The sequence below is a fragment of the Ranitomeya variabilis genome, chromosome 3, assembly GCF_051348905.1.
Source record: "Ranitomeya variabilis isolate aRanVar5 chromosome 3, aRanVar5.hap1, whole genome shotgun sequence".
NCBI lineage: Eukaryota > Metazoa > Chordata > Amphibia > Anura > Dendrobatidae > Ranitomeya > Ranitomeya variabilis.
The window spans coordinates 659,276,858-659,291,984 of record NC_135234.1 but is presented as its reverse complement, the minus strand read 5'-3'; the positions used below and the strand labels follow the sequence as shown (position 1 = coordinate 659,291,984).

The 15,127-nt window shown below is 43.1% G+C and overlaps 1 protein-coding gene across 2 annotated transcripts in view; it reads left to right on the top strand.

Moving 5' to 3' along the window:
- Positions 1 to 15,127, top strand: part of GALNT6 (polypeptide N-acetylgalactosaminyltransferase 6) — a 72,424-nt gene that overhangs the window by 26,504 nt on the left and 30,793 nt on the right. The window contains exons 2-3 of one of the 2 annotated variants that reach the window (XM_077297831.1): positions 3,110 to 3,160; positions 4,949 to 5,537. In XM_077297831.1, coding sequence (XP_077153946.1) covers positions 5,053 to 5,537 — 485 coding nt within the window. In that variant the 5' untranslated portion in view covers positions 3,110 to 3,160; positions 4,949 to 5,052. The remainder of the gene's footprint in view (positions 1 to 3,109; positions 3,161 to 4,948; positions 5,538 to 15,127) is intronic. The other variant, XM_077297830.1, reaches the window with a different exon arrangement.

Here is a 15,127-nt window from a genome sequence, read left to right as displayed (position 1 = left end):
AATTAATGAGCTTCAGGAAATCAGTGTTATGGCTATAAAGTATGCATTATATTGTAGCTTGGAATGCACACAGTCCTCTCCATTAGATGTAAGCCTATCGTGGCAGCAACCAGGGTTATGTAAGCACAATGAAGTATGTGCATTGTTTCTAGGTAAGAACTGTAGTAATAGGAACTCCAATAATGATCCAAATGGAATTTATTTCTTCTATTTGCTCATATTGTTAACCCCATATTATAAATTCAGTCCAGAATGAGATGAGAAATTGATATGACTTTCGGAAGGACTTGGAGTTGATAGACAATGTCGTCTTTGCATTTGAAAATGGTCCTGACAAAGCTCTCCAGTGGAATCTGACACCATTGCTTAATTCTAACTTTCCTGGCATGCTCCCTATGAAAAGGGAAACGCTTGGCCCCATCTACTGGAGTCAGAGAATCTCGTCTTTGTTTTCCTAAACCTGTAGGTCACTCCTTTTTTAAAAGTACAAGATACTGCACTGGATGGAGATCAGCCGAACAAACCTCTTGCTGTAGGCGAGTTAACCTTTTTATCTTTCAAGGACAACATTGTTCTCGATAAGATTGTCTTGGGACTAGTAGCTTGCAGTCAGTTAGTGCAGCTGTAACATTAGGATGAATAGCAGGGCTTCCAGTCAGGTTGAACATCATATTGTGACCTGCCAAAACAAAAATTCCGTTTTGTTTTTTTTCTCCACATTGTAAATCTTATCAGCTTCTAATCGGAATTTCATTTCCATGGCTAAAATTGGGTCTGGACCATTGTATATTCTCAAAAAACAAACAAACAAACAAACTGGGAAACGGAAAATATTTTTAATATAATTTTGTTCTGTATGTAGGAGGCTTGTGATGCTAATGAGGGCTCTGAATGTGGATATCATTGGAGTTGTTTGTGTACTGATGCTCTGGTTCTCCCGTTGGTCCAGTAAAACTAGTTTCCCAAATACCAGCTAATTTTGACCAATTATATCTTAAGAAAAGCTACAAAACCTAAGAGTAAATATGATTACTACTAAACACATTTTAGGATATGTTTCATTGTCATTTGACCGGTTACCTGCACTTGTTTTGCACCGCACAATAATAGCTTGGGCCACATGTCATCCATGTAACATCAACTATTGAGTGAAGTTCACTGATGAGAATCCAGAGTCCAAAGGAGTACTTTTTAGTTTGGACTTTTTCCTGTGCTAAGTGTTGCACACATGAATTGTGCAGTGTTAAAGCATAACCCTTTATTGATGTGTCCTTGAAGGTGGTGTTGAGGAAAGTTGCTCTTCTTCCAAAACGATGCTGCGCCTTTGTAGTCAAATGTGTCCCTCACAAGTCTCATGGGACTAACGTCCAGCAAAGCATCTTGTGAACACTGCAGACAATTGGTGGCCTTTGATCAACTGCAGCATTCATATTTCGCCTCAGCGGAAGAAACAACTGATCAGTATCTGCTGATTGCCTACAGCAGTGGTCACGTGACACCCCAGTGTGAAGTACTGAGGAACAGTGCCAGTCTGGGTGGTGGTGATTGCATTTTTGTATGGTTTTTATTCGCGTCTGTGTTTCCATTAATTAGGGGCTGTCATGACTGTATGTGTAAAGGGAAAACATACTTTTCACGTGTATGTATGTGTGTGTGTGTGTGTATATGTATATATATATATATACATACATACATACATACATACATACATACATACATACATACATACATACATACATACATACATACATACAGTGGGAAAATTTAAGTGGAGAGGTTTGTAATTTTTATCGTAGGTACACTTCAACTGTGAGAGACAGAATCTAAAAAAAATCCAGAAAATCATTTTATGATTTTTACATAATTAATTTGCATTTCATTGTATGAAAAAATTATTTGATACAATAGAAAAAAGGATTTAGTATTTGGTACAGAAACATTTGTTTGCAATTACAGAGATCAGACGTTTTTCTCTAATTATTGACCAAGTTTGCACAGACACTGCAGCAGGGATTTTGGCCCACTCCGCCATACAGATCTTTCAGGTTTCGGCGCTGTTGCTGGGTAAGGCTACTTTCACACTAGCGTTAACTGCAATACGTCGCAATGCGTCGTTTTGCCGAAAAAACGCATCCTGCAAAAGTGCTTGCAGGATGCGTTTTTTCTACATTAACTAACATTAGCGACGCATTTGCGACGCATTGACACACGTCGCAACCATCGTGCGACGGTTGCGCTGTGTTGTGGCGGACCGTCGGGAGCAAAAAACGTTACATGTAACGTTTTTTGCTCCCGACGGTCCGCTTTTTCCGGCCGCGCATGCGCAGCCGGAACTCCGCCCCCACCTCCCTGCACTTCCCCGCACCTCACAATGGGGCAGCGGATGCGCTGGAAAAATGCATCCGCTGCCCCCGTTGTGCGGCGGAGACAACGCTAGCGTCGGTAACCTCGGCCCGACGCACTGCGACGGGCCGGGCCCGACGCTAGTGTGAAAGTAGCCTAACATTTAGTTTCAGCTTCTTCCCAAAGATTTTCTATTGAGTTCTGGTCTGGAGTCTAGCTGTGCCACCCCTGGACCTGGAAATGCTTCTATCGGAGCCACTCCTTAGTTGCCCTGGCTGTGTGTTTCAGGTCATTGTCATGCTGGAAGACCTAGCCATGACCCATCTTCAATGCCCTTATTGAGGGAAGAAGGTTGTTCACCCAAATCTTGTGATACATGACCTCATCCATTCCCCCTTCAATACGCTGCCGTTGTCCTATCCCCTTTGCAGAAAAGCACTCCCAAAGTATGAGGTTTCCCCTACCATGCTTCACATTTGGGACTCTGGTGTCCTTAGACAGCTCTTTGGTTTTGGCCATGGTGGAGTAGTTGGAGTGTGATTCATTGTGTGAACAGGTGTCTTTTATGCAAATAACAAGTGCAAACAGATGCAATTAATACAGGTAATTAGTGCAGAGTAGGAAGGCTTCTTAAAGGAAAACTAACAAGTCTGTGAGAGCTAGAATTCTTGTGGTTGGTAGGTGATCAAATATTTATTTCACGCAATAAAATGCAATTTAATTATGTAGAAATCGTACAATGTGGTTTTCTGTTTTTATTTTTTAGATTCTCTCACAGTTGAAGTGTACCTAAAAATTACAGACTTCTCCATTCTTTGTAAGTGGGAAAAGTTGCCAAATCGGCAGTGTATCAAATACTATTTTTCTCACTGTGCGTATATGAAGTGTATATGTATATATGTATATATATATATATGTATGTATGTATGTATGTATGTATGTATGTATGTATGTATGTATGTATGTATGTATGTGTATATGTATATTTTACACATTTCACCTACAACCTGTTCCTGCACAATGATCTCTGCAAAACCATCTATTATTGCATTTCTGCCTGTGATAATATGGTGATCTCTAGAACAGGATGTGCCAGCATGTCATATGGCTTAGTGACCTGAGTAAAAATGGCACAATTTCAACGTTAATTCTAATATAAATAGTTCGGTTTTAAAAAATTAATTCTAAAAGTTTAACATATTTAAACAAAAGGTCATTTTCTTTTTATCAATCGTGTAACATTATGTTCTTATCAATCATTACTTTTTTTTCCTTTACATTTACAGTAACTGTTTCTGTAAAAGAGCTGTTTGGGTGGGAAGTAGTTAAACTGTGTATTTCTGAAGTTCCTCCTGTTTTACAGGGGTGTTATAATCTGCAGCTACTAAGTCAGCCATTGCCTAGCTATATCCTCACTCTGAATGTCTCCATAATACTTTATAGCTTTAGGTCACCTGGTAGGTCCTTCCTTCAGATTTGTTGACTATATTTCCAAAAACCTACAAATGGATTGACATAGATTTTGACTTCTGTAGGGCTACATAGCCCCTTTGGTGATGCAGCCACATGGCTGAAGTTTCCATAGAATAGCACTGTCATGCCACTTCTTTCTTCTAATTGAAACTAGAGGCCCCCATACACATTAGATAGCTATCAACTGAACAACGCTTCGGTCGATCGTTCAGTCGGCAACCATCCCAGCCGGCTCTATCAGCCAAGTGCTCCTGTGTTCTGTAGGAGAAAGCCGCTGACTACCACCTCTGCCAGCGGCTTATCCCCTGAAAAACAAGCAATTGGCAGACGTGCTTTGACATCACCTCTGACAATCAGTTGACCGATTTTCAACTATAGCGTATTGGTCTGACCTGTCGACATTACTGTAGTCTGATGTGTATGGGAGGCCTAAGTTGCAGTTCTGTGACTGTCACATCCTATTAATTTTAATGGAGGATGAATGTCTGTCTTGCAACTTTAATTTAGGTGGGCAACATGAACAAGTAACAAGTTCCACAAAAGTGAAATATCTTTCAATCATCTTCTGCATCATGATGTCCACTGAGGATCCTGCAAAAAAGTTGTTGTTTAGTCCTAGCCTAAAAGTTACAAGCTCTCTTCCGGCTGTTTCATAGCCCTGACCTGGCTGGGAAACACCGGTTATAACAATCGTCCCCATGTTGTTCTATGGTGCTGTGCACATTTCCATTTTTTTTTTCCTCAGACCAAGTGGTCAGAAGATAAAAAATTACAACACACTCGATTTAGCCTCTGAAAATCGGATGTTACTCACCCATTCAAGTCTATGGGACCGTCAAAATTAATTCGAGTGCACTTTGATGACATCCAAGTGCGGTCCGATTTTCACGGACTGACATAATGGACAATGTGGATAATTTTATTTTTTTTTTCTGTCCACCTCTGAAATCTGATCACATTTTGATCAAGCTGTCAGAATCGGACAGACTGGGTTTTTTTGGGAGACTAAATGGATGCCTGATCTTAGCCTTAGAACCATACTGCTCATTAAATTGATGCTTTTTGCTAAAGGCAAATATTTCTAATTAGTAAAGTTGATTAGGTGGTAACATGATGTTATTTTGTTTCCTAGGCTCCTGAATAAATGCCCTCTTTGCTAATGGAATAATTCAAGTATCCTGTTATTTGACCACATAATTCCCACCTGGACTGAAAGGATATTAAAAATTTTCCAAAATGAGGTTGTTGCGGAGACACAATGGGCCTCTGAAACTTGCCATGGTGGGTGTTGTGTTTGTGATATTTGTATTCATTATGCACAAAGACGTTGGCGATGGCAGTAAGGATGATCCCTGGTTAAAGAACATTGTTGAAAGAAAGGATCAGATGCTTGATATGATGATGGGGGCAGTGAACAATATAAGGGACTCCATGCCCAAACTGCAGATCAATGCCCCAGTGCAGCAAGAAGAACCAGAACAGAAGGTCAAGTCATGTCTACCTGGCTATTACACTCCAGCGGAGCTCAAGTTGCTTATGGAGAGACCACCAGAGGATCCAAACAGTCCTGGCTCCGACGGAAAAGCCTTTAAAAAGGACAAGTGGTCACCTGAAGAAACCAAACAAAAGGATGATGGCTTCACTAAACATTGCTTTAATGCTTACGCAAGTGAAAAAATCTCTCTCCACAGATCTCTGGGACCTGATACTCGACCTCCAGAGTGAGTATTACATACCTAATGGCTAAAAGAATTTCTAAAGCCATGTACCATGAATACGGTTTGTTTGGGGGGTGTTATGTTTTTTTTCTGCTGCATTCTTTTTGGGGTGGAAAATCTGCTGTGCTTAACTGTCCAAGCAGAGTGTAAGTGCAAAATGTCTAAATGTTTCTATATTGAAAAATACTGCTTCAAAACTGCACCAAAAACGCATCAAATAAGAGGAAAAATGCATAAAAAAAATCAAGTTTGTTATTCGATATTATGGTGTGAACATCTGCAAAAAAATAATCAGCCTTTATGCTATGTGTGCGCACTGCGTGAAAGAAAAAGGCTATTTAGTTATCTTTTTAGATAAACAAGTAAAAATACACTAATTGTCATGACGGCTACATAGTTTCAAGGTTTGTAAGCGTTAATGACATTATTGCAATTTTTACAGCAATTAAAGTGGTTGTGTGGTCCAAGGGAAGGTTAACCAGGGGCTTAGAGCTGTAAAGCAACATCTCGTGCAGAAGTCCATCTCTGCGTTCAAAGTGCTATTTGTGAAAAAATGAACAGCACTAGGACCAATGTTACTCAATGAGACAGTGCAGATGAACAACTTTTTCATTGTCCAAATCAGGGAAATAGCAAAAAATGGGTAAAATATAACGTTTAATCAAATTAAGCAATATCAAGGTTCTCATTAGCCTAATAGAAAGTGCTTTAGTTAAATATAGTGAAAAAAAAAAAACTGGTGCAACTAATATTCCATTCCCATGTGTAGGTTATAGCATGATTACAGACAAAACAACTGTTATCTTTTAGCTGTGTACTCTTATCAGCATCACGCTGAATATATGAAAACCAAACTATTTGTGTATAAAGTTGAGACCTGTGCTATTCCCCCATACATGGGTTTTGTGGTGCTTACAGTAATTCTCCTACTACTGTGTTCCAGCCTCAATATATATACAGCTCTGGCAAAATTAAGAGACCACCACATCAAAACCCTGTCATGGGCAGCCCAATCTCCAGACCGGAACCCGATTGAAAACCTCTGGAATGTAATCAGGAGCATGGCAGGGTCCTCTCTCCTCCTGTTCCAGTTGTGACTTGTATCGGTCAAGATTATTGTACTTGTTTTTATTATGTATACCCCTCCTCACATGTAAAGCGCCATGGAATAAATGGCGCTATAATAATAAATAATAATAATAATAATGATGGATAGTCACAAGTCATCAAACAAAGAAGAACTGCTTACATTTTTGCGCCAGAAGCAGTGTGAAAGACTGGTGGAAATCATGCCAAGACGCATGAAAGCTGTGATTAAAAATCATGGTTATTCCACAAAATATTGATTTCTGAACTGTTCCTGAGTTTAAAAAAATTTGTATTGTTGTTTCTAAATGATTATGAACTCATTTTCTTTGCATTATTTGAGGTCTAGTCTGAAAGCACTGTTTTGTTTTTTAAATTTTGACCATTTTTCTTTGTCTGAAAAAAATGCAAAGTTTATTGCTTGGAAATTCAGAGACATGTTGTCAGAAGTTTATAGGTATATTTTTGAGTAAAATGTTCTTTTATTCTATAAAGAAAAAATTCAGACAAACTGAACATTTTGCAGTGGTCTCTTAATTTTTGCCAGAATTGTACATGCATATGATTTCAGAACATGCCACTCCAGACCTAGACTGAGGAAATAGTGAAAACTGGCAAAACTATTAAAAGAAAGAAAAATTGCAGCAACACTTCAAAATCCAGTGACAAAAAAACCTTAGTCCTATCTGGACCCGTGGAAGCGTGTATAACGCGAAACGGCCGTCGTCCTGTTTCTCTGCCTGTACCATCTGCCCTGTACCTGCTTGCATTACCTTGTCCATACAATTCGCTTGAAATAAAGGACTAGGGTTTTTTCGTCACTGGATTTTGAAGTGTTGCTGCATTTTTTCTTTCTTTTTAATGGACTTCCTTATGTGCACTTCATGTCATGCACCTTCAATACCGTGAACTACGATCCTGCATTGAGGCCTGTGATTCAGCGACCACTTCACCACACCAGTGAGTAAAGCACGCTTCTCAGTGCCATTCTTTTTTTCTTTTTTTTTTCTTTTACTGGCAATACGATGTGTGAGGCTGTGTCCTCTGATACAGCTAGGGGGCGCTCTTTGTTCTCCCCAGAATGTCCATGCAGACGGATGAAGTCCATAGGTGTGCATGAGAGTCACGGATTTCCGGTCCGGGTTTTCCAGGTGGCTGAAGGCCACAGGTTTGTGTGTGTTTAAAAGCCCTGCAGTAAGGGGTATGAGAGTGTCAGGCCGTGTAGGCCGTGTCAGGCCGTGCAGGCTGTGTCAGGCGTCTGGCCAGGTGAGGCCAGGTGTGCGAGGTGCACGTCAGTGTCAGTCTGGTGTGTGCTGGTCTGCAGAGTGCATGGAGGCCAGCAGAGCCAGCACTCAGGGCAGCTGAATAGCCTGGCACCCGCAGCGTACACAGAGATGCAAGTCGTCCATGGTACTGGTCTCGGAGGTGGACAGTCCTGTGCCCGGAGGTGGACAGTCCTGTGCCCGGAGGTGGACAGTCCTGTGCCCGGAGGTGGTTGTCCTGTGCCCGTAGGAGTCGGATGTGGACAGACCTGTGCCCGGAGGTGGATGTCCTGTGCCCGGAGGTGGATGTCCTGTGCCCAAAAGAGGACTAGCATGTGCAACGATTGCAAACAGGTGGATATGGTGCCCGGCTGCTATCCGGAGGATATCCTGAACTGTGTACGACTGTGTGAGTAAAGAGTCTGTAAGAGACTTTGTCTTATTTGTACCCGGCTGCACTCCAGAGGATAAAGAGTGCAGTGCGCTGAGTGAGTACAGAGACTGTGATACAGCGATGCAGGACACCCACGGGAACTAGTCAGAGGAGGGCTGGCGTGAGTAGTGTCTGCAACATATGAGGCTGTGTGTATGGAGACGTATAGAGTCTGAGATGGCGTGCGGTCGCCCAGGGAAACTGGACAAGGGAAGTCTGGCCTGTTTAGGGACCGCAAATCTAAAGCCATGTGAAATGTATTGTATTGAACTGGTGTAAACTGATCACTGAAGTTATATGCATTTATGTGAACTGGACTTTAATGCTGTGAAGAAACACATTAAAAGAGACTTTTGTGTTTGAATTTGTGGGTCACTGCTTCTTCACTGCATACGATGCTACTACAGCTTTACATATGTCACTGCAATCTTTATTATATCGGAGACTGCAAATACATCAACAGAAAGTGGCATCCGGAGCATTCCTCAAACTGGTATCCCCCTAATAATTGCAGCTGAGTGAAATAATTGAGAATTACATTTAATGACTTAAATTCTTTAAAGTCAAAATGACAAGCGAGGGGACATTCTCATTGGGTTTGGTAAGATTATTAATTAGTTACCATTTAACACACAGTAGAGGTCCCAGCCATCAATTCACAACCAAAAATCCTACAGACAGTGACTCCTACAATTTTGACTATAAAGCGTATAACACAGAACATTCTCACCGGGTATAATAGGGTTAACGTCACCGCATTAGTTGGCATCCAGTGGAAGTCCCCGCCGACCTCCCGCATTGTTCCTTAGTTGGCATCCAGTGGAAGTCCCAGCCGACCTCCCAACGCGTTTCATCACCTTAGACTCATCAGGGGAGCTGCATATAAGGAATCTTTGTTCGGGGCTGCTAGAGGTGCTGCATGTAGCTGTTATCATTTTTAAATGCGCGCCTTCAGGGGAAGCTTGTAGCTAGATTTCGGTGAATGGAATGCATGTCCAGGATTGAGCTATTCTTTCCGTTTACTGGAACGCATATCATCTGTGCTGACACGCACGCATCACTTCTGGTAAAAGCGCACATAGTTACGAGGATTGCTCTTCTCCTGGCGGTTACCAAGGAGACGATTGGACACAGAACCACACCAATCATCATGGTAGGTGGATTAAATTTGCCTCTTAGGCGAACCACCAAAAGGAGGGCAAATATTGAACAGACATAGATAAATCATAGATACTGTTCATTTCCTATAAGGCTTAGTGCCATTCAGAAAAACAGGTGATATCATCTAAGTGAGCAGCATTGCAGGAGGAGCAGACCAGACACATCCACACAGAAAAATAACAGCCTATTACTTCCTGGTATCTAATAGGTAAAAGTACGTGACACAGTGGATTCTCAGGAACAGAGAGAATATCTATTCCTGACGAGGAAATGAAGAGAAAAGGGAGGATAACATAGAAGGCAAAAAAATCCCTAATATTACGCTAGATCTAATTTCTTTCCTACCTATCGCGGAGGTTGGCACCCTAAAGATCCTCCGCCCTGGCGCCAACACTCAATGGCGGCTGTCCCTTAATGGATTCCTTAATGTGCCGTATTGACGAAAAGAAGAAAAAAACAGCTGATCATTAAGCCCTGTGGGATGCATAGTTTTGAGCCCAAAGATCCATTGGGTTTCTTTTTGCAATATAAATCTGGATGCAAAAAATATTGCAGCATGCACTTGTTTCTTCCGCAGATTGGGTGAGTCTCATCCATTCAAATCTACTAACAGGCAGGTAAGTGCAACTTACCTGCCAGTTGTCCGGCGGCATTCTTCCCTGGCACTGATCAGTAACAGACCGCTCCTGCCGGGAATGCAGAAGCTTCTGCAGACGTCACATCCACAGAGCAGGGGCTTCTTTTCTGCTCAGCTATGTCGATGGGGCGGGACTTCCTGTGTCATTCTGCTTGACAGCCAGATCCCTGCTGCCTAACTGGTGGAGCCAACTGTCAGTCAGAATGACGATGGAAGTCCCACCCCGTCGCATCAGCCGAGGCAGGTGAATTCCTGGCAGGAGTGGTGTGTGACCGCTCTATGCCAGGTGAGACCCGCACCGAGCACAACAGGCAGGTAAGCTGCAATTACTTGCTTGTTAGTGCTTACATACATTTTTTGCTTTTTATAAAGTCCTGGATACCCCCTTTAATTGTTTCTTGCCTACCCTCTTGGATTCACTGCAAGCTGCTCAATGGTCTGCACTGACACAGGAAGAGGAGACGTCACTGTTTCACCACGAGCAGGCCTACTGTAGAGGTCAGGTGACTAACAGTGTGTGATTGGCTGTTTTTCTGATGATGCATTCATTGCTCAAGTCACTTCACTGCTGCAGCCAATCGTTGGGCGCAGCAGTCCAGTTCCTGGTGGAAAAGTAACATCTTTTCATGTGTCAGCGCAAACCTAGAAGCAGCCTGTGCTGGATCCAAGTGTGTGCCAGTAGGTGTCACTTTGTTAATTTTTGTAACTCCAAGTTCCTGGGCAAACATTTCTTTTGACCTGGACAACCCTTTTAAAGATGACCTACAATTTAGGCTGTGTTCTCATCTACATCTGAGGCTTTGTACATTTTTTTTCAGCTTCTGCTGTTTTGAATATCAAAAAATGGTGAAGCAATTACTGAACCTGATGGCCTATTTTATAGGTTGATTTAAACCACAAGATGGATGTGAACAGATTATCATATAAGTTGTTTGTGACAGTTAGAAACACCTGGTTCCCCTACTTCCTCCCTCACCACTCTTACCCCATTATTGGGACACTTCATTATGCTACTGTAATAAGAAGGCACTAGGATGCAGTAACACAAATGCTGCATCCCATATAACTATATTTAATTATTTAACAGTGGGAAAACTCCTCATGGGGATATAGTAGGGTAAACAAAGAGTACAAAGGTAAAACTGAATAAATGTTGGTTAGCTAAACAGTCTCTTGTAAGGCTACGTTCACATTTGCGTTGTGCGACGCAGCGTCGGCGACGCAACGCACAACGCAAACAAAAACGCAACAAAACGCACGCTAAAACGCTGCATTTTGCGACGCATGCGTCCTTTTTTGCCGAAAGTTGGACGCAAAAAAAATGCAACTTGCTGCGTCCTGTGCGCCCTGACGCGTGCGCCCCAAAAAACGCATGTGTCAAAAAACGCAGCACAACGCATGTCCATGCGCCCCCATGTTAAATATAGGGGCGCATGAACTTAGCCTTAACGGTTCCACATGGTGACTCTGTAGCCTGTCACTATCTGAAGACCCCGTGGATCGCAGAATGCCGGCGGTGTTCGGTATAATGTCTGCTGGCGTCCTCGCCTAGCACACAGTCCTTCTTCTGGCGGCAGCAGGTGGTCTCCAGTTCTACCCACTGAGCCCCTTGTGGAGTAAGAGTGTAGAGCTCCCCACAAGATGCCTCTTGGCGTGGGTCTCTGTTGTGAACTCTGTTTTCAGGCTCCCTCTTGTGGTCACTGGTGGTATGGTGTGACTTTTGCTTTGGGCTCCCCCTGGTGGCTTTGTTTGTTATCCTGCTGGTCTCTGGCTATCAGCTGGTTCGTTATCCTCTGGGAGGTTCCTATATAGCTCTGTTTCACTTCCACTTGTTGCCGGCTGTCGATGTAATCAGTGCTACTCAGATTCCTTCTGACTACCTCGCTCCCAGTCCATCCAGGACAAGCTAAGTTTATTTGCTCATTTTTTGATCAGCAGTGTTTATCATGTTTTCTTGTCCAGCTTGCTAAGATGTGATTCCCTCGCTTGCTGGATGGTCTAGTGGACTGAGTTTCTCCCCACACACCATTAGTTGGTGCGTGGGTTCTTGAAATCTCAGGATGGATATTTTGTAAGGATTTTTTATTGATCGCATAGACCCCTGCTCTATTTTCTGCTTTCTAGTACTAGTGGGCCTCTTTTGCTGAATCTGATTTCATCCCTACGTATGTGCCTTCTTCTTACTTCACCGTTAATATTTGTTGGGGGCTTCTATATCTTTGGGGATTATTTCTCTGGAGGCAAGCGAGGTCTTTCTTTATCTTTAGGGGTAGCTAGTTCCTCAGGCTGGCTCGAGACGTCTAGGAATTTTTTAGGCACGTTCACCGGCTACCTCTAGTTGTGTTGGATAGGTTCAGATTTGCGATCAGTCCAGTTACCATCTCCCTAGAGCTTGTCCTTAGTTTATTCACTTGCTGGTCTATTCGTGATCCTCAGCCACTAAGGATCATAACAGGTCTCCGTAAGCAGCCGCTGTGACCTGAAGGGCTGCGCTGCAATGTTTTACCCGGTGGGTCTCCGTAAGCAGCCGCTGTGCTGCAATGTTTTACCCTGCGTGCGCCTCTCTGGATATCGTCCGACACCCAGACGTCTGTACTGCGATGCTCCGTCGATCGCATGCTCCCCTGTGCACCCACCGGTTTCAGCGAGTTCCTCACTATGCCGCCCTTTCTCTTCACGATGCGGCTTGTCGCTTCCCTCTCAGCGTTTGTGGTCTGTACCTCATCAGCGTTCTGGAAGGAAGACCGCTTCCGTTGCCATGCAACCCATTTTACCTCACACTGACTGGCCATGCCCCTTTCGCCTGGTTACTGGCTCGCTCTGGCTGCAATCTCATCCCCCCCCCCCCAGGAACCGGAGGTTCGGCCTCAGCAGATCCGGACCCAGCGCCTCAGCAGCTCTGGCAGCCCGGTCTTCCCTTTTACACTACCTGTCAGTTTTATGTAATCTACAAATAGTGATGAGGCTCAGGTAAAAGTTGCACAGTATACAATTCTATTAATGGCCATAATTTCACCCTTTGTTATAGTCTCAATAGACAATGTCTAGTATGGGGAGTGTACAATGATGTGTTAAGTGTTTGGAGTTATATGTGGCACATTACTGGCAGTCTTTCAGGACAAAATGACTGTACAAATCAAGCATATGCCTCCCGGTGTGCCTTGTCGTGGCGCAGCAGTTCAGAGCAGATTCCAACCTACTTGTTTCCACTTACCGTATGTCATCCCTTCTCTGGCACCTGTAAAGCCAGAGCTGGCAATCAAGGAAGAAGAGGACAGAGATGGATGAAAGAGTAGGTGGGAAGGTGCACTAAATCGTTGGCCATGTTAAGGGTCCAGTGAGCATTTGTGCTGCGTTTGAACAGTCACTTTGTGTTGCAGACATTCTTTAAATTTGTGTTCACATCACATAAATGAATTTTCCAATTATTTTAGGATTCAGTTTCTGTAAATTGCTATAAAACTGTTTGCCCACATCAGAACCTGACGACTGCTGATGAACAATGATGGTTATTTATGACCACAGGTTATGTTCCTGCCTTTTGTGTGTCTGTATGTTTTTATGGTTTCTACCATTCTGTTGAGAAAGACTGTAATATTATACCACATAAAACGGATGCGCAAGAATAGTGCGGTTATGTATCAATAGTGTTGCTGCATTCTCAAATGTGTTCTTCTATGATTAAATTTACACCAGTGCTTGTCTCTCGGCACTTTTTTTTCTTTTCAAAAGAAAAAAAAAAACCATAAAATTGTATCCCACTAGTATGTGCTACTGTTATTCAGCTTCAGTTCAGTAGTTTAATGTTCTTGTCCTTTTTGATGCCTTAATGCGAAAACAGACTATGCTTTGTTTATTTGGTAACCTAGCTGTGGGCCTTAATTGACTATCTGCTGGAGAAGTGAATGCTAGATCGGTGATTTGTGGCTCAGTAGAACTTAAAAATCTTATTAGAGAAAAAAAATCTTCTATTTCCACGTATGGACCACTGCTCCCCACCTAAATTCCCCATACATCCATCTCTAGAGACTAAACATATGATCCGATTACAGATCCCCTTTGAAGTCTATGGAGAGGGGAAAGGTGAGGAGGAAGCTGCCGAGATGCAGCTTTTGAATTTTCCCACACAGCGGAGCCACAAGTTAGCGTATCGGAGCTGATGAACTCCGGTGAACTCTCACAGCAGCGCAGTGATACACTGCGGGAGTGATTACCACTTGTCCGTGCATCGCCGGCGGCTGGGTAGAGCGGTCACATCTCCCGATGTGACTATTCTACACTTGAGATCATCGTGGGACACTCGTTATTAAATGGACTATGATGGACAGGGAGTATATGTTGGTTTATTATTAGTGATGAGCCAATATACTCGTTACTCGAGATTTCCCGAGCACGCTCGTGTGTCCTCCGAGTATTTTTTAGTGCTCGGAGATTTAGTTTTCTTTACCGCAGCTGAATGATTTACATCTGTTAGCCAGCTTAATTACATGTGGGGATTCCCTAGCAACCAGGCAACCCCCACATGTTCTTAGTAAATCATTCAGCTGCGGCGAAGAAAACTAAATCTCGGAGGACACCCGAGCGTGCGCAGGAAATCTCGAGTAACGAGTATATTCGCTCATCACTATTTATTATTGTTGATTGCTTGCAGGAGACGTGGGCGTCAGGGATTAGGTGTTTGGTGAGTATGTACTTTGTATGTGAATATGTCTGTATGGGAAACTACTCTCCCATCATCAGCTCATGCGGTCTCTGTTATATGTGACAGCAGACATAGTCAGATGGGAGTAGTAGTCCTATCAGACCATGCCTAAGTACAATTACTATGAGCTGTTCGTCGCATGGGTACACACACACACACGCACGCACGCACGCAGGCAAACACCCACAGACAGACACTCTCGTATCCTCCTCCCACACACATCCTCCACCATTTTTGAGAGGTGTAGAAGTCTCATGACGAATTGGGACTGGCTTGATTACAGTGTATAACTGCAGTTTGGAGTGAGTACAG